This window comes from Dermacentor albipictus, chromosome 3 (assembly GCF_038994185.2).
Source record: "Dermacentor albipictus isolate Rhodes 1998 colony chromosome 3, USDA_Dalb.pri_finalv2, whole genome shotgun sequence".
Taxonomy (NCBI): domain Eukaryota; kingdom Metazoa; phylum Arthropoda; class Arachnida; order Ixodida; family Ixodidae; genus Dermacentor; species Dermacentor albipictus.
In genome coordinates, this window is record NC_091823.1 from 31,849,400 (window position 1) to 31,875,472 (window position 26,073).

The following is a 26,073-nucleotide window of genomic DNA, read 5'->3' on the forward strand; positions in this document are numbered from 1 at the left end:
AAACTTGGTCATAAAAATGTCAAAAATACCCCGAACTGGCCCTTTTGGCCACATTATAGATGTATCAAAAATAAACTCGGTGCCTACAATGAAGTGGGCTCAGTGAAGCACGATCCTTCTAAGGATATTTAGATAATTTGCGATTATTAGACAATGCGGTCGTGCTGCCAGCAAAGGCCACAAAGGTTTTGAGGAGATTCTACGCACGTGATGCCTCCTTCCATTCGGAGGTTGATCGCTCTGAGAAATTAAGCAGAGATGCCAGAAACGATTGCAAAATAATAATGAAAAGATCTGAAACGCAGACAGCCGAAGCTAAATGTCGCCACTGCAGCGTAGCAATATATATATTGCTACGCTGCGACATACACTGCTACGCTGCAGTGTATGTCGCCTATATACATATATATATATATATACCGACTGGAGGAGGAAGCTCGCTAGGTTTCTGAGGATACCACTTGCGCAGCGGGAGAATTTTGAAACTTTTGCACTTCTGAAAAGGCTGTTCTGAATTATGGTCAAATTCCATGCAAATTTCAAAAAATAATTTCTGTGGTTCGCTGATTGTGCTAAGCCATGAGTGTGCTTAGCAGCGCAAGGTCAAAGCCACTACACATTTAACTTCGTTTTTCTCTTTTTTCAGTGTTACACTGTTCTTATCGCTTGTGCGCAAATATTCTTGTACTCAATTTGACGCAATATCGGCCACATTTTTCATGCATATGCAAGTGTCTTGGCTTTACTGTAATTAGCAGCAATTTTGGTCATGTTAACCTTAGGACACCCGATCGTATACACGTTCCCAAGAACGCTAGTCTAAAATATTATTTTGCCTGTAAATAGTACAACTAAATTAAAGAAAATTGTTTTCGAGCTTCCTTGCAATTATTAATTTGTAAGAACTAATGCAGGCTATTTTATAACTCACCTAGGCCTGGTATATATAGATCCCAAACCTTGCACAAAATACCCTAATTTTCCTACTTTCAGAGGGCAGAGAAAAATAATCAGATAAGGTATTCAGGCTCTAAAATCCTACTCGAAAAAAATATAGGACAAACTGTATGGTGTGCATAAATTTCATCCAATTAGCGCGAAATATTTTGAGATTGCATTTCATTGAGAAATATCAACTGTCCACAATTTTTTTTTTAATAAATCGGAGAGCTTCGAATTTCCAGCTGCTGCGTTTGGCGTGATTGACCATTACAAGAACGCTGACAGAATACTTGGCATTGCACATCTTGACACGATAATTGACCCGAATGTAAGTTTATTCTGCATATTTTCAGTTACAAAAGAAAAAGAAGAGGAAAGATGTTCTTTCCCGTGGTGTCTATATCGCTGACGTATTGTCGATGCGCATGTATACGTCAGCCTCTTCGCTCCAACTCGTAAATTTTTAGAGAATGCGCTATTTTCACACGTCTTGACCACTGAAGGAAATAACTTCACACCAAGTGTGAAAGAACTCCGAGACAAGGGCTGTTCACTGCAACGGCGCTTCGATCGATACTGCATGACCAGGTAAGTACTGAGCGACAGCATTTTCACAATGAAACGTATAATCGGCTGCATTGCGTAGAAGTTTTATCGACTCCTCTAATAATCTGTAGCTGTTCATATTGGTCCACAGAAGCTATGAGGAAAATGGGCTCTTTTGCATGTTTGCAGGTTTTGCCTTTGGGTGCATCGAATGGTGCCACGTCACTATAATGCGCCTGTCTTTGTCACCAGCGAACGTGTGTCGTTCTAGGCCTCGCATGTTCATAAAACAAAGCTCCGCTTTACTTTTTCTTTTTTGAAGTTGCGCATCATATATACCGCACGTGAACCACCGTTTATGGCTCTCTATTTGTTCACATATATTACCTTCCAGGTTAGCATGCTAACCTTTGTAGCAACCTTAGCATGCTAACCTTAGTATGCTAACCTGGAAGGTTAGCATGGTAACGCATTTGCCGCACCAAACCAAACGCTATAGTATATCGTTTAAAGCGGACCGAGCGATAGAACTTTTGGGGCGTATCTTTCCGCACTTTTCATTCGAGGTGATTGCCAGAGAACAAGAACAAAACCGTAAACGAACGCTACAAGCAGAAATGTAGATCCAAGATCGGTTTTGTTGTTGCATCTTGAAAAGTACATTTGCGATTCCGCTTTGTTCGGGCCTTTTCATCAGCCAGGGTCGATGTCGTTAATGTAGTGACGGCGACCATCCAAGACCTGAAGAAAGAACGATCAAGGTACGCGCATGTTGGATATGACGATTTTCAGGATCCTGAAATGGCGAAAAAAAAAAGTAAATTCTGAGGTTTTATGTGCCGAAATCGTGATATGATCATGAGGCACGCCTTAATGGGGGACTCCGGTTTAATTTTGACCACCTGGGGTTCTTTAACGTGCACGCAACGCACGGTACCACGGGTGTTCTTGCACTTCACCCCCATCGAAATGCGTCCGCCGCGACGGGGATGCGATCACCTGAAACGTCGAAGTAACCTGTGAGGTGAGGATCTGTCAACGGAGTAAAACAATTAGGCAGGAACTCGGGGTGCGTTATGTGAAGTGATTCCTATTCACATTTGTCTATTCATCAAAACGGGAATCAAGTGCAGAACTCCTCGAGCCGGTAACGGTGAGAGCAGACGATTTTTTTTTCCGTGAGCCTTGGGAAAACCTCCTCAGTAGACCTCGTGACTTTCGTTCGATATTGCGGCGCCACGTAGCTTCTGCGTGTTTTTCCAAGAAGAAAAAAGAAAGAAAGAAAGACGCACTGTAAGTGCGCTGGAACAGTGGAAGTGTGCAGTGAAGCGAAAACGCCATTGTCCGTTTTACCACTTTACATCTGGGACCCCTAAGAGCTGTCGGGCTTGCTTGCTTTCTTTCTTTCTTTCTTTCTTTCTTTCTTTCTTTCTTTCTTTCTTCTGTTCTTTTTTCTTTCTCCTCTCGTTTTTTTTTTCCTTGTCTATTGTGAAAACCGTAACCAATGCAGTAGGAAGCACACGATAAGCTCAACAGATTGCTTTAAAAATGTATCTCTATATACCCGCGCGACGGACATGCCTGCCAGACATAGTTATACGAGTATTATGCGCCAATTAAAAAATAATCAGCGAGGGAAAAAGTATTTGCTTTTAAAATGCTCGTTATTAGCTTGCCAATAATAACAATGTAATTTTACTTATAACTAATACTTACACTAGTACTTACACATAGCGACAGGGAAGCAGTTTTTGCAGCTTTGTTTCATCATCTTTTTTTTTTTTCCTTTCACCGATTTGTGTGTCCGTTAACAGGTTGCCATTGTTGTGCTCCGAGCTATATGGATATATCCTTATATTTCCTTGGAACTGTAGTAGGATACACTTTAAAAAATAGCAGTTGGCAACTAAGACACACGGACAGCGCGAAGTTGACTACGATCGACGTTCATTTGAGAAATCACCAGCCGTTTGTGCGCAGGGCTTTTGCTGACTCTTGCCTAGGCACTACGGAGGAGGCTTCATAGCGCGTGTTGTAGGCGTTTGTCCGTAGCGTGCCGGCATTGTGGAGTGGGGTCGCGTTTGTTTACGCTCGGACGCTGGTTGCCGGCGCGGTAAAACAGGTGAAGCAGCGGGCACTGACGCCCGATTTGGCGACCGCTGTGTCGGTCGCCAAATGGCTGAAAGCGCAAGTGGCTGAGCGCAAGTGGCTGAAAGGCCGCCGGTGACGATGACTGACTCAGCACCAGCGCCGCATGTGCGACGTACCTTCATGTCTGTCCGACCTACTTTCAGAGGCAAAGTTCTGACTGGCGTTGCAGAAGTCGCGGAGCGCGGTAGTGCTGAACTTAGCGTCACAAGTTGGCGGCTGGACGTAATTCTATATATTCAATCGTGTCATTTACTAATTGTAACAACGTGGCATTACTTCGCATTATTGGCGGCGCCTCCAGGTCACCAAAGGGGCAACGGGGACACCAAAGCTAGAGCCCGGACTTGTCCGTGGGTTGGGGCTCGCCTAGGCCTGCGTGTGCCTGGGGTGTATAAGAGGGGATGTCCGCTTTCGCGGACAGCCATTTTTTTTTTTTATTCGAACACCCCCTGGCACGCTTCGGCCTCCGCGGCCCCAACCCGCGCCGGGCGGCCCTGCTTCCAGCTTTAATACCCCCGCTACCCCTTGGCTGCCCTGGAGATCCTGCGCCTCCTGCTTTATTTAACCTCGGTGCTCTCCGGAGGCCCCCGTTTGTCGGTTACATGTGCCCTCCTGGAGCAGTGCTTGTAAAAAATCAGTCTATCGTCACGACGAAAAAAGCGACCCGCGAGCCCCTTCAGACACAGCGGTCACCAAATGGGCGTCTGTGCCCACTGCCTCGCCGCGTGGGCAGCCAGCGGCGACGAAGCCTAAAACAAACTCGGCCGCACGGGGACCGACGCATACCATACGCGCTAAGAAACCCCCTCCGTAGTGCCTAGGTATAGTCGTATATTCAAGAAGCAAAGGCCCGCAGATTTTCTCTCTCACGCCTGCTCTTACTCGCGCCTGCGCACAAACGGCTGGCGATCCCTCAAATGAACGTCTCATGAGTTGATTCCGCAGTCAATCACAGAAGCGAACAAAATCGTCGCCATGCGACCATTTCAAAATGGCGTCGTAGTCGATACCTTCGCAGCGTCTGCTTGTGCAAGAGACATGGACAAAGTGTATGGAGTCTGAGCATTTCACTCTTCAAAAGTCCGCTGTACAGTTCATTTCACTGTTGACCCCGTTTTACCCGTGAAACTTCACTGCCAACTGAAGTGAAACTTGACATAGTGAAGCAAGCGTTTTATGTCAGTTCAATAAAGGCTTGGGCTCTCACCGCTCCACTATTTAAAAAAAATAATAAACGAGTGAGAACGTACGAAATTACGCGCTTGTAATTTTATTTTTGTGGTTACCGCCTTATTTAGGTAACATGGAAAGATTGACATACGAACTATTTGCAGCCTCGCAGAGGAACAGTGGCTGGCGGCTATGAGGGCGTGGGCGGGGCTTCACTGCAGACTTGAATAGTTCAGCGCCCATGCGCCACGGCTTATTATTATTATTATTATTATTATTATTATTATTATTATTATTATTACTGCTTCATCTATACACGTACTCGACACACACAACACTTCTTCGCATTGACACCGCCGATCGTCATAATCCGCCCCACCATCCCACTCCTGCTGGATACATACATGTGTAATATATTCCCAGCATTTTAAAAGCGATGATCATCGGACGCGAATTGGAGCTGTAGCTGGATTAATATTAGATGGCAAAAAAGGTACACGAAGCATGCGATGTTTAATTTAATTGTGTAATCAACGTGTATTTACTTTCTTTCCCGCGCGGAGCTTACAGTCATTTTCTTTTTTTCTGTTTTCGAACAGGTGCCGCATTGCGCATAGATATCTTGTAACGTTCCCCACTACGGGAAATATTCTTTTGTTATGGTTTCATCTGAAAGTCGCACTCGTAATCGTAATCGTGTACGACGCGAAGCCGAAAAGTCCAAAACAAAAGAAGCGTCACCTAGAGGAACCTTAAATATATGTCGCCCCACTGCGTGCATATGAGTCCATGTATTGAGAACCGGAAGAGGCACGCAAGGCAGCTAGGGCACGACACTACTTGTGTATGCTGAAGTATTCAATACTTTATTATCTTGAGTGCTCTAGCACTACCACGGGTCACAGTACGTAGGACGACTATCCAGTCGTAGCGCAGCACGCAGTTATTAGCGCCAATGTACTGTACATAGTCAGCAAGTTAATGCAACCCACCACCGAGTGCAACTTGTTGACCATTGAAATGAGTGGTTCATGTCTTTGAACTACAGCGCAAATGAACGCAACATGCAGTCCATTGTACTCGTGGAGGAATGATTGCACTACATGTACTAAAGGCACACTATATACTAGACCTAGCTCTTGTTGGCTTTTTCTTATTATTAGCGTTAACACAGTGGGCTGAGTTGCAAAGTGAAGCAGCTAGTGCTCATTTCGTTCTTCGGTTCTGGTCATGTCCTGCATGGATCGTAATAAGCTATATGAGACACTACGTTTTCTTTTTTCTTAAAGACAGTACCCATTGAACGGGCTGGTGGAAAAAGAAATGATATCGCAAACTTGATAGCAATAACGTACTTTGGTCATGAAAGTGCTGTACCGTGTAATTCTAGCTCATTTTACCGGTGTACGTCTTACCAAGGCGGTATTTCACGTTGTAACTTCGTTACGTAATTACAATCTGCTGCTCTGACTGCCTTTTTGTTTATCTATTTATTTTTCTTCACGCAACAAATAAACTGTTCAGACCGATTCAACTTCAGGACCAACGATCACATTTGTATTCGTATAAATTTGACTTGGATAAGCTTTCGCAGGTCGTGCGTGATGTGTTGAGAGTAACGGCGACATGTATTTCTCTCCAGAGATTTTTAAAAGAGTGCGCGACATACGTGCACGTTCTGAGCAATCCCTAAAGGTTAATTCTCCCACGTATCGATCGCGGCATGCCCTATGCGCGCCCTGTGTTTAGATACTTATTTCCAGGACATTATAGAACACATAAACAAACAAAGTTTCGAACACTGCAATGTCTAACAGAACACCAGCCTTTTTCAGCGCGAAGCATTAGCATATCATCATACGTACAACTTCACATATGTGTTGTTCTCTGGCACGTCATGCGCACATGTTAGATGCTACCTAAGCTTCCACAAAAGATGTGCACTAATTCCTTGTACAACAATTTGTCTTCTGCATTTTGCGTGTTATCGTGTGTCAAGTAGCTGAAAAAGTCGAGTTTTTAGAGTATTCATAGCTCTGTCTTTCCGAGCTTTTCGTATCAATGAGCGTTCGCAATCTTACATTTATCCCTGGAATAATGTGCTGTCGGATAGCAATGCGTTAACTAGTGGATGCGAAGCGCAGTGTGCATCAACGTGTGCATTGTGTGCACACGGCAACTGCCGTTTTCATACACCATGCTGCTTCGCCGACGCGACACACGTCCTAGATTTTTAAGGCGCGCTCGGTAAACACGCGTAATTATTGCGCCTGAGATCCATCGATACGTTGAGCATCAAACGAAGGCTATTTTTCTTCGTTTCTTCTGTAATTATTGCCTGTAATAAGGCCCATTTGTTGGTTATTTTGTACACTCCAATGTGCGATGTAGGCTTAACCATGTGGGCATCGACAGAACGGGTCGGGAGAACTGAATGTTGTCAGAGGGCGCGGTCAACTTACGTTAGAGCTACAGAAACATGGCGGCAGGGGAGGTGCCTGTGCTGTCATTGGTTGTTTTTTGTTGAGCTCGGATACGAGTGTTCTTGTTCACAAGAAGACGCAATCGCGTGGGCCTGTGAAAGAATCGCCAAGACGGGTGGTATTTTGGTAAGAAACAAGCTTATGAAGCGCTTTGCCACCTGGTGTATGTATTTCGTAACCTGTAGCGAGCCAAATCGCGAAGACGCGTTGACGAAAAGTGTTTTGTGTCGTGTGAAACATTCGATGCCTGCCAGGTCCTTTGTACCATAACGAGACGTGCCCATGCCGACCAGGACAAGATGTGTGGTTTATGACGTAAGAGACATAGGCATCGCGCGCCACGCGACTTTTGCTGTCTTTTTATAAGGACTATATATGCAATTTTAACGTCGGACAGAGATGAAATACGGTCGAGATATAGTCGGCTGTTGCGTAGGTTGGCGATATTGAGCACGTCTCAGCTAGCTGGTTGCTCATTGTTAAGCCTAATTACACATGTGTCCACGTACATTGCAACGCATTAATTGCACAGGGTTGACTTGTCTTATGGCGATGTCTCGTTCGTTTAGGTCAGACATGCGTTTTTCTTTCGCATGGGCGTGTGTGTGCGCGTGCACGTACCCGCATAATTTTGACCGCAGATGTCTACCTTCCAGAAGAGGACCTTCAGTGGGCATGATGCGTCCACGATGTCCATGCGTTTCAGATATCTTGAAGGCGTATGCCTTAGAACTTGATCTCCAGGACACCCTAGCTTGCCATAGCTACCGAGGGCATCTGTACTGATACACGTCTGTTCGCACACAGTTATCGTGGTTGATGGCAAGGGATTTTAATAGTTTACCCCTAGTTTATCCCGACAGGCTGTCCAATGTGGGACGCAACGCCGCACGTTAGTTTCTGTGCGCGGTTGATGAAGCGTCTGACGCAGCGTTCCGAGGATATATATATATATATATATATACACTCATGACCTAGCTCGCGCACGGCGAGTTAATCCGCGGCGGTGATTAAAGTGGTAAATTTATAAGAGCATATCTTGGCGAATGGGCTCCGTAATCTGTGAACTGGCACACACACACTGGGTGGTCCTATAGGTCTCAATAAGTTTGTCGTTACTTATGCAGCACGACAGCGTCGTATTGGACGCCACGCAACCATGTGGTTTCTGTTAATCTTTCTACCACTGCAGTAACTCGTTGCGTTCTGCTACACCGTTTGAAGAACGGTGAGATCGAGGCACGTGTGCCGCGCGCTTTTGTGCCACCATGTGTATCGGAGCCCATTTTGAACGCGCGTAAACGACTCATGTTTCTTTCGCTGATCAATGGGTTACAGTGAGTCACGGTCCCGCGATATAAAGACACCTTACTGTGTCGATGAGAGTAAATTTTATTACTTCACAGTGTATGATATTCGCGGGTCGCGATGCGGCATGGTCGCTAATTTTATATTTATGTAGCCGCAAGAGCATTTTTTTTATCTACTGTGTCCCATAACATAGCAAGTACACGCAAAAAATACCCAATCATATTAGATATGGACTGCCAAATTGACCAGCAGCACGCAATAGGAATTGAGAGCCACATGTGCGCAGCGCGCATAGGTATCTGCAGGTAGTTATGCCGTCTTGCTTGTTTCTGAGCTTGTCGGGATAATGCACTGGGCGATGCTAGGAACCTTCTGAATCCAGTGCGCTAGGGGCCTTCTAAAGAAATAAGCCAAAGGAAATGCATTCTCGCATTAAACACATTCGCTCAGTTCTAACCACCGGGTCCGAAGAACGGGAGCACGCGCAACAGAGATTTAATCTTCAAAGAGAAATCGCCGAAAAAAAGAAAGAATAAAACCTTACAGGAACGAATTTATTTTAGCAACACACGAAATACAGGTTTTGGAGTCGTTCACGGGCTCACAAAGAGTCGGCGCGAACGCATAGACCTCCACAAGCCTGGCAAGCCATGCGCGGCTACCGGGGGGTGGGGGGTTGCTGATGCTCCAAGCGCGTGTGTGCTGTGCGCGAGCTGACACGCCGTGCACCACGAATCGTGGAGTGGTGTGCGGGCCTGTGAAATCGTGTGCGGACGACGTCTGTGCTTCCGTCGCTACGTGGATGCGTTGTTAAAGTAACGAAATCGGTAGCACGCCGAACATGATGCGGGAACGGAACCGGGTCGCGACAGGAGACGCCGCGGGAGCGGCCGGCCGCCGATCTCGCGCCTAGGCCTAATGAAGTGTCGCCGCCGTCGACTGTGTTGTGTTCGCGCGCGGCGCCTACTTTGGGAAGTCGCAGCTCACCGGACCGTTTGTACCGGTACGTGCAGTTCAAAGTTCGTATTTTTGTGAGCTGAGTAACTTGATTATATGCCCGTCTGTGATCGTAGCGGCAGCGTTTGGTTTTTTAGCTCCGCTACTCGCTGAACACTATTGCGGTGCGGGCGATGATGTCCTTGCTGTATGTCGAACACATCTTCACCTGCCTTTAACGTTTTCGCTGTGGCCCAGCGAGTGTTTCTATTGGCTATTGCAGAGAACTCTGAATGTTTTGTGGATCTTATGTTTCGCAGATGTTTTCACAAGGTTCATGATCATTATTGAATGTTTTCCGATTGCAATTGCCGTTGCTGAAGTTACACTCGATACTTGACCAAACGGACGTGAACTATTCCGTGGGCCAGAAGCACAAGCTTTCTTGCACGCCATGTGTATAGACTTAGCTGGTGTGAGCCGCGACTTCAGTTCTGCGCACAAAGGGTCACCTGATAAGATGCGTCATATGGCCGTGGACGCGTAGCGCACGCCACAGACAAGAGAAAAATGCCTCTCCCCCGAATTGTTTAGGTCGTCTGGACATAGTATACCAACGACCGTCAAGAAACACCTTGCAGCATTTTGTGTTTCGAGGTGATTCCACACGACGCGAGAGTAGTTGCGGAGTGGTTTGAGCGGTCAGGGTTAACAAGACATGGCGATGACTGCACGTGGCAATGGTAAGGTTAATGTTTCACTAATCGCGTTAGGCGACATACGTGACGATAGCACACAAGCGAATTAATCATTAAGTGCACGTTAAGTACCATTTTGGGCATATAAGCTCAGCGACGTCGCCGAATACACGCAGCGTGCTCTGCGACCTCCATCCAGGACGTGCGTCGCGCGTGCCTGCGAAGTGCGCGGCACCGCTTGTAGCCGCGCTCCGTGGAAGATATGTTAAAGAGGCGTTGACATTCCCGAGTTCTTGTTGCTGCGCATTAGTTTCTTCGTTATTGCGATGTCAGGTTGCAGTCGCGATGACTGCGCGCGTGCGCCCGTTGTTGCGCACGTCCTGGGCCCCGGTCTACGCACGTCTTCTGTGAAGATGGCGGATTTTACCAAAATGTTGTACCACCAACTGCGTGACGCTGAGTATATATGAATGCATGAAGTATCGTAGGCATGGTTTGTTGCCATCATTGTTTTGATGCTGTGTTTTTAACGTAACATGCAAATTCAAATGTAATTGTCGTACCTCCTACTGCGTGACGCTGGGTGTAAATGCATATGGCAGGCATAGTTTGTTGCCATCTACTTTTTGATGCCAACCATCAGTGTTTTGTAACAAGCTGATATGTTTTTTGGCAGGTTGTCTATTTTGGTGTTATTGTTGCTCTCCATTGAATGTGCTGTGCAACTTGTGTAAAGTTCATGTATGTGAAATTGTTGTCACATAATTTTTTTGTTCTGGAGTGTGCGTGCAAGCAGATGTAAGATATTGTGAGTGGTGTAGGACATGGAACATGATGCATTCACAAAGTACTGACACCGTTTAATTTGTTTCACAATTCTTCGCTTTCTACAAAACTATTAGAAGTATTGTTTATTTGAAAGCTTAATATTTATGTTCGTGTTTGAAATTGTGTATATTGATGACTGGAGCTTCCCGGAAAGTGAATTATTACTATTTGATCATTAAAGGACTGATGCTGATGGGTCTAATATAAATTATGTCCATCTTGGGGCTTTGAGCCTGACTTTAACATGCCAAAATTGGCTGCCTTGAGAGTCTTACATTGTGTTTTGCTTTACTGTAATATTGGGTGTACTCTCACTTGCATATAATTCAACTATGTCATTCTGTAATTTAAGCAGGTGTATTTAATGTGTCGTAACTTGATGTGTTCGTGTTTTACTACAGGAGAAGGGGGATACATGTATTCTTTGTCAGAATGTTTATTGCTAATTGTACATTGTATTCATATCCTGTTTTAATAACACTGTGGCAAAATGAGCATAGAAAGGTCCCAAGTGTTAATTACACTGGGCATAACTGTAGTAATTGCACATATAGTTTGCATTTATCAGAAGCCTTTGTTTAGTGTGCTCTGAGTGCATGCTAAAGAACTCCAGGTGGTCACATTAATCTGAAGCCCTCCACCCTGGCACCATCTAACAATTCCTGCCTTGCTTTGAGGCATTACACACTTTGAACCAATCAATGTTATTCAACAAGTAACTCCATGCTTGAAGTCCTGTAAGAGCGACTGCAGTTGCATTTCAGTAGCAACAACAGTTTTCATTAATCAAGAATTATCCTAACGAGTGCAACAAATGATGTCATTTGTGTTGCTATTTTCTGTCAGTATTGTTCAAAGATAATTTGTGTAGCTTACCTGGTTGCTGTAATCACGTAAGTGGGAAGAACACTTCTTAAGGCAGTTTTGTGAAGCAGCAGAATTAGTTGAAGCTTGTTTTCGTTCATCGTACCACTTGTTGGAGCTTGAAGTGGCTTGAAATTTGGTTGTCTTTTTCAAGACAAGTCCACTTGTCGAAACGTTGGCTCCTGCTTTTACCTTGTACTCGTTTTGCTCATTGTGCAGATAACAGTGAAACATAACTGATCTTTTAGACATCACAAGTGGCCCAGTATTTTTGATAAGTATTCAGCTTTTTGCCAGGTTACTAATTGCTTTGTCGTCGCTGTAGGGCATAACATTTATTTCAGTGGTTTGTCATATAGAAATAATTGGTTGCTGGACACCTTGCTACAACATATTTTTGTATGCTCTGACATTCTGAAAGATGTCAAAAATCTTTCTGTTTACCTCCATTAGTCACGTTATGGTAGCAGCAACAGCCACAGCACAGAGCAATAAAATAGCTGCATTGTAAAGCAGAATAGTAAAACTTTCTTTTTACATGTATGGTAGTAATGTCGGCAGTGCTCATTCCACGTCAACTTTTCGTAAGTTTCACATGCATCATACACTATTTTATACACTGTTTACCAAAGGGTGATAAATGGATGTAGTTTCTTCTTTTTTTTTTAATAATGAGGTTTTCTCTGTCCACTGTGACAGTTGGTGTTGGCCTCCAAGGCTTATCACTGACTGTGAGGGAACAAAATCACTCTTTATCTTTTGAGTTGAAAATAGTTGTGAAGGTACCATAACCACATGCAAAATATGCTGTTTTATGTGTGTGTGTGTGTGTGTGTGTGTGTGTGTGTGTGTGTGTGTGTGTGTGTGTGTGTGTGTGTGTGCGCGTGCATGCGTGCGTGTGTGTGTGTGTGTGTGTGTGTGTGTGTGTGTGTGTGTGTGTGTGTGTGTGTGTGTGTGTGTGTGTGTGTGTGCCAAGAACCCCGGTTTTACAGAAGAAGTAGTAAATCGTGTCACAGAAGACAGTGTTGGAAAGTCCCATTGGGGATATGACATTTTGATTTGCTGGTGCTGAAAAATTCTACATGTTTGCGACTCATATTACATAAATAGAAGATATGTATTCATTGTACAGGACTAATTAAAGTACCAAAGCAACTGTAAAGGACAACTATTCATTCTAGGTCCCAGTGAAAATAAGCTTTTTGCATTTTCAAGGAATGGTTATTGCATTTGATTTGGCTTAAGCTAATTTAACAGCTCTAACCTGAAAGATAGGTAGAAACAATAAGTTAAGTAAGCTTTTTTTTTTTTACAACTTACTCATGTCTCATTTTGCAGAGTAGTACCCCACTTGGTTAAACTGCAAGCCATAAGGCAGGAAAAATTTATGATGCTTGAAATTGTTTCACTCTTTTGAAAAAAACTTGTCATCAACCTCCTTATCATTTTTGGATAAAGTCCTAAAGCTGAATGCATGAGCAAAGGAATGTTGTGGAATTATGAAATTTGTATTTCCGTTGTTCCCACTAAAATGCTGAGGCAGTGTGAATGTTTGCGACCTCGGTGCGATGTACAAATTTTTAAATAAATGAGAGGCGCGCCTGTCTGCGCACCTGTCAAAGTGCCGAAAACGCATATAAACACTGCTACGCCTCACGCCATCTCACTCCCGAAGGAGTTGGTCTGGCTCTGAAATTTCGGATTTTAAAATTAATTTTGCTTGGAGTTTTCTTTCTCTTTAATTCAGTTGTCCTCAACCAGGCAGATATCTGCCGAACGTTTACCTGTGATTTTTTACCTAGTTTTTATTTGCCTGAGAAATGCATGGCATATGGACAGTTATAAGCATCACGGTGTGGTAGTTATGGTATTGAGTGAGGTTATGGCGAGTCGCAAGATAACTTCTAAGGCTGTGTCTGGTTCTATGCCGTTCGTTGTGTGTCAGTGACAACTTTCCATTGTGTCGTTTGTGCAACTACAGTAAGATTGCGGTGTTCTACTTCTTGTATTGGTACCTTTCATAGACTTTGAAAACAGAAATGTATATTAGTAACTTTGACAGTGTGACCCAAACAGTGAGGAGTGGCTAAGGATATGATCGGGTTATCCATTGTTAAAATTGCATGCATTTAGTTTTTGCATTGTTACTTCATTTGCAAGAAGCCATGGCAGATTACCAGTTAGACTCGTAAAACAAAGAGAATTAGTGAAAGAGCCAAGCTGTATGTTAGGACGGCTTCTATGTTGTATCTAAAGGAACATTTTCTGGACACAAGTTCTCTGTAAGGCATGAAAACTGGTTAGTGCTCAAATCAGATAGTGAACATTCTTTTTTTACTCACAAGCTCAGTATTTTGCCAAAACGAAGTTTTGGAATAATTGATTGGCATGAAATTTTACATGCAAAATGTGTACCAGGTCAAACGTGCATTGTGGCTCAAGTGCATGGGACCAATTGTTCATGAACTGCACTGGATTTGCAAAAACCATAGGCCAGATTCCCATGAAAGTTCAGTGCTTTACAGCATATAATAGGCTCCACTCTTTGTTGCAAAAATTTGTCTGAAGTAGCATCTTGAGTGTTGCGCCCATATCCATTTCTTGTGCTTCAGCACAGATAAAGGTTGGCAACAAATTTTCTGAGCAAATGCCTTGCTGTAGCTTTAGTGCTTGTATTTCTTCCTTCTTCCTTTAGGCCATCTCTGTTTCTATCCCCTCCTTCCAGTAGAGCGCACAAGTGCTGTGCTCCTTCTGATGGCAGTTGCCAGCTTGCTACTTCTCTTCTTCCCTTCTCTATTTGTATATACATTTTCAAACTGAATGATAGTAATAAAAATTACGGCAGAACTCATCTCATAATGACTGTCGACGATAATGCGAATAGCAATTGAGCAATGTAGTGACAGGTCATATTCCTTAAGTACTGTTTATTTAACACATTCTGAGACTTGTTCATTCGGCTGTATGCCTCATACTCCGATATCGTCCCACTTTGTTATGGCACTCGCTTGCCAAAGTCAGCCATGAGCATGGAGGCATGGCGACATCTGTATGATGTCTCAGTGACGATGGAATCAGGGAGGAGCAGTGATATTGATGAAACAACAAAGGTGGGTAATGACGACAGCATAACAACAATGTCATATTGATTCTTAAATTATGACTGTGGAATGACGACATGACGACGGTGGTGTGGTGATAACGAAGAAGCAAAAATGATGACGATCGCACGACCATGATGGCATGACGACGACAATATGGCAATGAATGCATGATAGCATGTGTGTGACGATGATGCAAAGATGGCGATGGCATGACGACAGCATTATCACGATTTAATGACGACAGCATGATTACAGTAGAATGGTGAACAAGAAATGACGATGGATTGACGAAGGTGGTGTGACGATGTCAGCATGATGACAGTGGGATGACTATACTGACAAATGCATGATGACAACTATGATGATAATGGGATGACGATGAGTGTATGATGATGGTGACAATGGCGTGACGACGACAGCATGACGTTACTCAAGTGATGACAATGGTAAAGTGACAGCGTGACGACAAGCGTCGGATGACGAAGCTGTAATGACAACAATTCAGTGACCACGATAGCATCACGAGCTCAATTACGAAGCTGTAATGACGATTATTGAACGACCATGATGGCTTAACGACGACACGATGAGTGTCGGATTACGAAGCTGGAATGATGATGATGCCACAAGCCCGTACCTACTGGCCTGAGCTATTAGACAACTTGGGCAACTGGGTTGGGGTAGATAATGTGACGACGACAGCGGCGGCATGACGAGAGTAAAATAATGAGGCTAGAATGATGACAATGGAATGACCACGACAGCATCTCGACCAGGAGCACACACTTCTAGAGCGGCCCAAGCAGGTCGACAACTTGAGGCACTGGGATAGCATAAGAGGCCAGATAGATAGATCGATAGATAGACAGGCTCAATATGGCTGAAGTGGGCAAGGAATCCTATCCACATTAATAATAAATTAATCGAAGCCACCCGTCGCGATGGCTGAGTAGCTATGGCATTGTGCAGCTGAGCCCTGAATTCATATAATTGTATTTAACTTGCTTTTAATAAAATTACCTGAATGGACACGATGCAGTAGCCTTCAGATTAATATTAGTAAAACCAAAGCAGCAGTATTTCGATCCAAAATGAAGGGTATATCCACTAATAAATCTATTTTATTAAGATCAATGTATGTTGAAATTGTGCCCTACTTTAAGATGGTTAGGTGTTGCACTTCAAGAATACATGTCATGGGATGTCCACGTCGATCTAATGCTGATCAGGTTGGCACAAAATCTGGTGTTATTTACTATAATCTCCACATACTGCCATCTAACATTATGATACTAATCTACAACACCTTGTTTTATTCTAGCTTTAGCTATCACGGCGCATGAAAATTTCCACAAGAGTCATAAATTAGAGAAAAGATTCCTTAGGTCTGTTGAAAATGTGCCTATGTATTATCATACCGACAGCCTATTAATAAAATATAATGTATTTGTGACACATTTGTTTGATTATATTGTTTGTAAAACATTTAAAACGGAAACTATGAACATGCAAACAGTCTCTATCTACAAAGAAATGTTACGCATTATCAGACATGTAGCGAACAATCATGGAAAGTAAAAACAATGCAGTTTAAAAACACTGCAGAATAGACTACCTAGATTCTTAAATAGCTTAAATAGTTTAAACTTAAATAATTAAATTTAATCTGAAATAGTTTAAGTGATCAAAGTATATGAATAGAAAACACGCCATACAGGAAACGTCATACTTGTTTTGCAATGTGATATAATTGTTCCTAATGTTTTCCCCCATTATCGTAATATTATTCCCAATTACAGTATGCTTTTGTAACTTTCTTGTTCAAATTTCGTTTAGTTTCTTTGATTGTATAATTAACTGATGCAGCACACATTGATGTACTTTGTGTGTCATAAGAAAAAAGTGCTCACTGTTCTTTGTTACATGTTGCTTTGAATTGCAAGCTGCAGCGCTTCTTTGTAACTTTTTTCCCCCTTACTGCACCTTTCGCTTTTTATAATACAAAGAGACCCGCTGCGGTGGCTTAACAGCTATGGTGTTGTGCTACGTAGCACAAGATCACGGGGTCGAATCCTGGTCGTGGTGGCCGCATTTCGAAGGGGGCAAAATACAAAAGTACCTGTGTGCTGTGCACTGGGTGCAGGTTAAAGAACCCCAGGTGATTTGAATAAATCCAGAGTAGTTCCTCGCTACACCGTGCCTCATAATCAAATTGTGATTTTGGCACGTAAAACCCCAGAATTTAATTTTTAATAGTACAAAAACATTGTTCTGTAAACTGTCAATGTACGGAGGAATGTGTCCCTATCAAGCTGTCATTTCTGAAAGCTATTACTGCTTGTTCCCTGTGCCATTTACCCAGTATATGATGCAGCAAGCATTATTATTATTATTATTATTATTATTATTATTATTATTAACCTGAGGCCATGTGTTTGCTTCACGGCTGTGGCAGCCACATTTTGATGGCGGCAGAAGGAATGTTGAAGTGCTCATGTACTCAAGGACATGTTAAAAAATCCCAGGTAATTGAAATGTAGTCCAGAGCCCTCGACTATGGCATTTCTTGCAGCTTGTGAGTCGCTTTGGGACACTAAACCCCATTTTTTTTCCTTTATGCAGTGTATGTGTGAACAGTGAGTGCAGAGAAGGGAGGCAGAGCCCAGGTTGGGCTGGGCGATGTGGTCAGCACTGGTGTGCTCCCCCCTTGATGGCCGTTTCTTCTCGTGCCCCCCGAGCCAGCTGCAGCACAAACGCATAGTGGCCAGCCCCCTGGCCCCACTTGGGGTCGCATGTACCTCGGTGGCCGTCTCACCGCACCAGAGTCTCAGGTGAGCTGGCAGTGTAACCTTTGAAGCACTGATGGCAAAGCAACTCGCCTAGTTGTGTTGTATGAAATGATGTATGCAAAAGGTTTTTGTGGCCTGTCTCGTGAAGGTGTTTCAATTTAAAGCACGTCTTCTGCCGATTGAGAGGGACTATTGCCCACCAAATTTAGTAATCACTTTGATGAAGGAGCCCCTCATGAGGTCTGTGAATTGCAGACAGACTACAGTGGTGCATACATCACGCGCTAACAATTGTTTCATTAATGTATCAAGGCACTGCACGGTGCGAGGACAGCTGATATTTCAAATGCAAGTCCGCATGCCCTTCCTCGAGAGAGAGTCCTGCTTCCTGTGGGAGAAACAAGGCCACACAGATAAATGCCTCTACATAAAACGCTCTGCCTGTAACGTCCCCAATTGTGGCATATGACTTCAGTAAATCATCCAGTGCGGAACTATGGCCTGGCTAGAGGAGGAACACCCAGCAGTACACATCTCTTCTAGTCTGACTATTGGAGTCTGCCAAAACCGTCACTAGAAGTGTGCTGCACAGCAAGGAAGGAAGAAAATAATAAACAAGAAGGTGGTGGGTCTGGGGAAATAAATGTACTGCAGTTGCCTGGATTCAGTATGGGAGAAGGCAGAAGAGAAACATTGCCTGTGAATGCTGGTCGAGGCAAAGGGAGAGTTGGCAGTGAAACATGCCTCCAGGCAGCATGGCATTCCCCCATTTCAATTTTTCCCATCTCTAATAACAAACTAATTAAAAAAATTATTGTGGTAAAATGCTGCTGAGATGACACTGCAACTTCCTGTCTATAATGTTTCTGTGGGACGTAGTGAGGGGCTTTTTAAGTAATGCTTCTCTCAGTGATATCTGCAGTAAGGAGTCGGTGGCTCTGGGGGATCTAGGCAGCAGCTGAACACATGAATCCAAAAATAGGTGTTACGAGTGAAGAATGAGCAACTTAATGCTTATTACTGGGGAATAGAGCACTGGGATGATGAAACACAAGGCGTTATATTAATTCAGGGAAACATATGAGCACTGCACTACAGAGGAAAAAGCAGGCTAGGAATTTGCAAGAAGATAGACATAATTAAGTGCTCACATTCAATGTTTGTATTCATTTTCCTTCAAGTTGTCATCGTCCCAGTGCTCTATTTCTTGGTAATGAACAATGCAAACTAGTTTTGATTATTCTTCCTACCGATATGCTTTTTGCTTAAGATCAAGGCAATACACAGGCAAAGCATGCTGGAGCGTAAAGCATTATTAGTGCTTCATGTTTACCCTTTTGTCCTTCAGTCCTTGTGTAAATTTATGCGCTAGTTAGCTCTAATAGCTCATCAGCTCACACTGAGTTTGTGGAGGAATTTTCACCAATTCAGTGACGTTTACTAGCTGCTGGAAACACCTGGTTATGAAACAGTAGCTTAGGAATTGCTGAGGTGTGTTATTGAAGCCCAATGACCACTTCAGTTGACGAACGTTGCTGTTCTCCATCGGTGGAGTAAGGGAGGGAAGTCGAGGCACGTTTGTGAATGTGCCCATAACATGCTGCTCTTGGGCATCATGCACAGCCCATGGGGCCAGTGATCTTTGTGTCTATGCTGGGTTTCACACAAAGTTTTTGTGCAGGAAAGTGCCTGCCATTCCGAGTGAACCATCTGCCGCCCAGGGCCTGCAAGCGCCAGTGGTTGACCACATTGTACCACCCACTGGTGTGAGCGATTGTACCAATAGTTTGCAGGAAGGAATGACTGGCCTGGTGACACGCCATTCAAACCCTGGCTCACAGGCTAAGGTGAGTGAAACCTCAGGGTTTCCTTGGCTAGCTGCACTTGTGGGGCTACCCAGCACTTCACATGTAGGCAAATTCTATATGGCACTGTGTTATGTGCTTTGGTTGGTATTGTGGGTGACATCTCATTGCCAACTGAAGCATAGAAAAAAAATGGCTACCTCACGCTTTCATTAGCCTCTCAGCATGCAGCCCCAAGTCCATGCATATTTGTGGTGTCTCAAGGGAGAATTACTGCACATATCAGCTTTGGTACCTCAAAAGCAGAGACCCGAAAATAAAAAAATGTGAGGAAGGCATGGCATATCTTGTTCAATCTAGTCCCTTTATGATCGTTTGGCAGCATTTGCATAGTTGAATTTATTCCTTTTATCATAGTTGAATTTATTCCTTTTATCATCTGTTAGCAGCGTTTGCTTAAAGTTAGATAAATTTTTTAGTTTGTGAGTGCACACTCACTTTTCACTCTGGCAGCAAGTCTGTAAAAAAGCGATGTTCAGAACATACCAGTCTTCCTTTGTTTGAATCTATAGGGCCGTGGTGGAAAAAGGGACTCTGTGTTGGAAACACGCAGAGAGATTTTAAGCTTGTCAGTTGATTAACGTTTAAAACCGAGCATTTTGCAGCTGCTACTTTCAAATTCATATTTGCACTTCACAAACTTCTTAACCCATTTTGTTTGTAATTGTCATAGCTTTAGCCTGAGAAATGTTACTGAAGTTGTGAACAAGAAAGTGACTTGGTAAAAGTGGATGAGGGAGTAACTGATACTAAGAGCAGCACTTCTTTAGGTTAAAGAATGGCATAAACATAGCACAGTACTTGTGCTACTATAGTGAATGATGCAAGCTCACAAGATGTCAATGACTGATAATAAAAGGTAATTTGCATTCAACATAAAGAAAAATGCAGCTTGGTCATTTTTATTAGATCTTTGTATAGCAGAACTTGCCAGTGCTACCTCTTCCCTCTTCTCTCTGTAGGCACATTTTTCAACCTCTAAGGTCACTGACACAACGTAGGATTGCAGTTGATGCTCATTACAACATACTGTATTAATCCAGCAATAAAAGTCCAATATATCCTAAGTCCATTCTAGCCAAATTAGGGTCATGGTATGCTGTGAAAGGGCGAAACTTCACATATACTGCTGTCTAACTAGTAAGCTATTGAAAAAATGATGAAAATATGAAAATTAACCATAAATAGCTATAGATGAATGGGTTTATGCAGTAATCTTACTACCAAGCATGGCGACATGGCATCTTCCTGTCTGCCGTTTTTCAGACACTGATTGCTGACAAATGCCATGTTCCCTGTACAAGAGCATACATGCACCCACACAACACCAAGATTAACAGCTGGCACAATTGCGGGGAGCAGGCCGACCAGCGCTGCATTGCCTGTTTAGGCACTGCCTGTAGTGCCTTCTTAAAATTTTCAGGGAAATAAATAAATGCACACCCTGCAGGGGCATGGAGTTGTGCTGCATGCAATCCTAAATGACTTGAGGCTACTGAAAGCTGTGGGAGGGGCTGTACAGTAAATGAGGCGGTGTTTGCGTGGTTGTTGGGGGAACCCTGCCTGTGTCTGCATGCATGCCACGAAGTCTCTGCTGTCTGTGAGACGGTAGCAAGGGTTGTCTTTTCCAATATAGTGTTGCATGCGGGGCTGCATTTGTTGCCTGCACCGTCTGCGTGTTGGAGGGTGGGAGGGAGATGTGGGGCTTCCTGCAGTCACCTTGAGAGAAAAGTGGTGCTGCGGTGCTGTCTAATGCATGGGAATGTTGGCTAGGGAAGGTTTTGGATTGACATCTTGTCAGGACACTCTGAAGATGTAACTGGTGACAAGTGGTCCATGATACATGTTACAAATGCAAAATCAAACAGGACGTAAACAGAATACACAGACACTTGTTGGTCGTATGTCCCATTTGATTTTGCACTGGAACATGTATGACAAATCTAGCAAACAATTAGCTCACCATTCAGGATTAGTGACAAAGGGTCTGTCTGTCACAGTGGTTTAGGCACTGATACATCTGCATGAAAGACACTAAGTTTGCTATGTTATTTTTTACTAAAACATTAGCATTCTTGTTAGGGTGTGTGGCTATATTAAACTTGAATGGTACTGCAGGTGGGTTGCTAAATTTGGAAAAGAATGCAGTAAGGTCTGCGATTGTAGTGCGCTGTTTTCAATCATATGTTTCCATTTTCTTTGTTTTTATGTTGTATTACATGTGGGTAAAAGCTATCGCAAGGTGTATTACAGGAGAGCCAAGACTCATTATGAGTATTTGATTGAAAGAAAGCTGTATTTGCACAACTCTGACTGTGTTGTAGGCCAGCCCCGTTCGGTACAAACCAAACCTTCCACTTGCGGGCATTCTCATGATCACAGCACTCTCTAAGGAACTCGCACCGATGGCAGTGCCAGGTTTCTCTCTATACTCCATCTCACAAGTCATTTACAGCGCTGTGGAAGCTGCAGGACTGCTTAGCCAATAGGAATGTCTAATCCCCCCCTTAAGATATGCTCATTCACGTCGCACCACCTGAATGTGACAGCAGGTCTTTGCTTCATCTACATGCTTTCTCAGCAGTTCCTTGCCGGCTCCTTAGCCAGCAGTAAGGGTAAATGCCTTTATAAAGGTACACCTGTACTGCACCGTCCGTTCGGCGTCTATTGGCATTTTCTCATCACCTTCATCACATACCATACTAGAGCAGTGTAGTATATTAGTGGTGCATTGAACAATTAGGCCTTTATTGTGCTCTGAATTGTCAACACATCACCAGTGCTATTGTTGCGACACCATCTGCTAACTGGAAATCTAACCACATATATGGCTCGTTGATGCCTCCGTAGTCTTATCAGCTCAAAACAAACAGGCGCTCTCAATAATTGCGACAAAGCATACCTAATGGTTTGTTCTCAGCGTGAAATGAGATTAAGTGATGCCGAATTTTACCTCTTATTTCTTGCTGTCAGGGTAAAGAACCAGTAACAAGAGCGAACTTGTTTCGAAGTGGGCTTTCTGTACTGTATGGGCACTGTCTTGTAATCATGGTTAAGATGGCTATTACAGTTACCGATGTTAAGCACCACAGTAATTCACGCTATACAATGTGCATGTGCAAAAGTCCTAGCATGTCATGTATCGCTGTAACGTATCTTGTACCAAGCAAACATAAAGCCCTCTAATCGTGCCAACAATCAGACAGTTATGCCTGGAACTATATTCCGCTGCACAAGGATATTAACTGTGTACATCTCGTACCTTCAGTAGTGCATCAAACGACTTGCGAGACGGAGTATAGGTATCTGTGGGAAGCTCCGTGGAGGGAAGTGGACGTCAGATCCAGGAGGCACAGTGGTGGACGGCAGTGGGCGGGTGGGTGCCTGTTGGCATGGGGGTTCCTCCACCGTGTGCGTGTTTGTGCGTGTCGGGCACCCAGGAGAGCGGTGCCCTGATGGCAGGTGGTGCTGGCCGAGAGGACGACTGGCAGATGCCGTGCCTGGAGCCCTCGCCCGAGCGCCGGTCTGTGCGTAGTGCTGCCAAGCGCTGGGGGCCCCGCTCGCCCGAGATGCCCATGCTTGTGCCAGCAATAAGCAAGGCAAGTGATGGCAGAGGACCACATTGTTTGGCCAGTTGGCTTGTGTTTAGAGGGCAGCTCTGGAATTTATATTTTTAGAAGTGTGCGGATCTGCATGCAATTTGTTTCGTTAATTCTCTCTGTACACTTTAGTCACGTGTACCAAATGGCATGGTTGAGAGCTGGGTAGTTTTTCAGCCGGCTAATTAAGGTCGGTGGGCACACTTCAAACCTGTGCCTTCAGATGGATGATTTCTACATGTCACCCTGCGACTGCTGCTCATGACGTCAATGTATGACAATTCCTTGCGTGACAATGCTGGAGCCAGCATCTTTTGAAGCTGTCTTTAAACAGTTGTGCAGGACTCTTGTCATGAATGACTGTGTTAAACCTATTTTCTGGAGTGAAGTTTTCAGTAGTGACTTTGCTTTCCTAAAGCAATCCTTTTCAGTTACTATATTAACAAAAAAAGTTGGTAGCCTAAGAACTTTTTAACAGATGGTCCCAAGTCTTCTTTTGTTCCCAGCATGGGCCTGCTCTAACATCATGGCTGACATTATGAGGAGCATATCTCTGGGCTACCCGATTCATTTCTGGTGTTGATGTTTTATATTGTGCTAATTTAATATAGATAATTTCAGAAAATTAAAACAAAAACTAGATTGTGTTGTTACATGAGGCACATAGAAATCTGAGCAAGTTCTTTTCTGTCATCATGAAAATTTCGGGGTGAACAGCGAAAACAATGTTACAACAGAGACCAACAGGACACATGTGCTGACTACCTTCAATTGTGTAACGAATTCATTCTGCTGTGGTGCAATATTTGTAGCTCAGAACAACTTGTCATTGAGAGAGTTGGCATGGTCTGCTGAATGTTTTTTCCATGCAAAGAGAGGACACACAAGGGAATCGAAACATGCAAGAAACAGCACTACAAAGTTGTTTTATTGAAGGGTTCCTGAAGCAGTTCAGACGAATTTTGCAGATGCATAGGGTACAGCTAAAGTAAGTCATTCGTACCACAATTTGTGTGAAGCGTCTCATATTAAGAGAGCTACGGACGATTGCAAGTTACCCTCCTCTACAGCCATCCATGCTCCACAAGTATTTTTCTTTCTGCGCTGCACCAGTCGTTGCCAATCTTCGTTGTTTCTTTCTTGATACGAACGGGGCGTTCTCCTGCAGAAGAGCGTGGCAGAAAAGGTGCTCTATAGAAGGAGACAGGCAAGACGAAAGTGAACTCTTGATTTCTGTTGTATAAACGAAGTTTTGCCCGTTGAAGCCGCCACAGCGCCAATCGCAAAAGGGGCACCTCGTGGCTGCATTCGGATACCGCCGGTGCGCAAGGAGGAACCGCGGAAACATGCAAGCTTGCAGTCTCAGAGGGACGCGCATGCGTGATTGCGTTGGTCTCGACACCAGGGGTTCCCCGCTAGCGGGGGAGGAGGGTCGCTTCGCCACGCGCTCGCGCACCCCGCAATATTTTGTGAGCGAGTGTACATAACATTGCATTAAAGGGAAAGAAAACTCCAACCAAAGTTTACTTTAAAAGCCTGACGTTTCGCAGCCCGACTGGCTCTTTCTGTTTAATTGAATTGTCCCCAACCAGGCAGATATCTGCTAAATATCTACCTTAGATAACATTGCATGTTTTCAGTAAATGCATCAAGAAGTAATGTAGAGTGAAGAGCATAATTCCTTGATTAAGTGGCTGATTAAGTAAGGGGGCAGTTATATGCAAAATTCAGCAAATAACCAATGCATGAGTTATGTAGGCGAAGTTCACACATATAAACAGCAAAAAGCAAATCCCAAACATTATTTGAAAGTATGTGTGCTCTGTTAAAGTCTCTTTTTCTGTCTGTGCTGTTTGCAACATTGAAAGCAAGCGCATCATTGTGTTCATTTCGGCACTGACCTGCAGAGTTGTCTGCAGGTGTCTGGGTGTAGGGGACGTTCACATCGCACCCATCCAGTAACGGCTCCATCTATTTAATGGAAACCAACATGACATGTATAGGAAGGAAGCAAAAATGGACGGCTCTGAATTGGTGCTTTAGTTTCCTTGGAGCAGTAAGACAGGTCAGGAAGCGACATGCAAGCATTTCCTGTCAAACTTATAACATTGCGGCAACGTTCAGAGTATGCATCAAGTTTTGCATGGCCTCCGAGATTGCAGCACTTCACTGCTGCAACAGCACACAGCACTGCAGTTTTGAAGACTACACTTTTGGCACACGCTTAAATGCAAAAATACAGTCGAGCTTGTTTTGCCTAATTGTATTTATGGCATCAAAAGGTGTGCATAGGCGAGAGCGAACTCCAAGACACTCCTTGGTATTAGCTAACCAGAGAAATAATACAAGACTGTGTTGGAGGCAGTGGTGACGAAATGTTATGTGTTTTGAACACCCCCTATATTAACGCTTAGCAGTGTACGAGTTGAGGAGGATGTCGTGATGAAAACTTGGGAGGTTTATTTACATTATTTACAGTGAGAGTCAATTAACAGTCTTAAACTCATTACGGGCCGGCAGCAACTCGGACGCTGCGGCCCGTGGCAAGAAGCTCGAAAGAGATGAATCAAGGAATGCTCTAGGAATGCCCTAGGAATGCTCCCCTGCTGCTCCCGCAGTCTGCGTCTTTTAAGCCCTTCGGCGTCTTTTAAGCCCTTCGGCGTCTTTTAAGCCCTTCGGCGGAGAGGGTTGCTGCTTGCTCCCCAATTGTCCGAGGGCTACTTCTCCCTGCGGTCTTGCCTTGCTGACTTGCAATGCGTCGTCACAATAGATGGATGAGGGCGACTC

At 44.0% G+C, this 26,073-nt stretch overlaps 1 protein-coding gene across 10 annotated transcripts in view; it reads left to right on the top strand.

Moving 5' to 3' along the window:
• Positions 1-1,347: 1,347 nt before the first annotated feature.
• The window catches only part of LOC135903133 (treacle protein-like), a 63,784-nt gene continuing 39,058 nt past the window's right edge, over positions 1,348-26,073 (top strand). For 2 of the 10 annotated variants that reach the window (XM_065433577.2, XM_065433573.2), the window contains exons 1-4: positions 10,053-10,282; positions 17,656-17,864; positions 19,504-19,669; positions 23,128-23,286. In XM_065433577.2, coding sequence (XP_065289649.2) covers positions 17,713-17,864; positions 19,504-19,669; positions 23,128-23,286 — 477 coding nt within the window. In that variant the 5' untranslated portion in view covers positions 10,053-10,282; positions 17,656-17,712. Of the gene's footprint in view, positions 1,531-7,288; positions 7,419-7,585; positions 7,608-9,259; positions 9,607-10,052; positions 10,283-17,170; positions 17,192-17,655; positions 17,865-19,503; positions 19,670-23,127; positions 23,287-26,073 lie in introns of those variants that run through there. The other 8 variants (XM_065433524.2, XM_065433569.2, XM_065433542.2 and 5 more) reach the window with 7 other exon arrangements.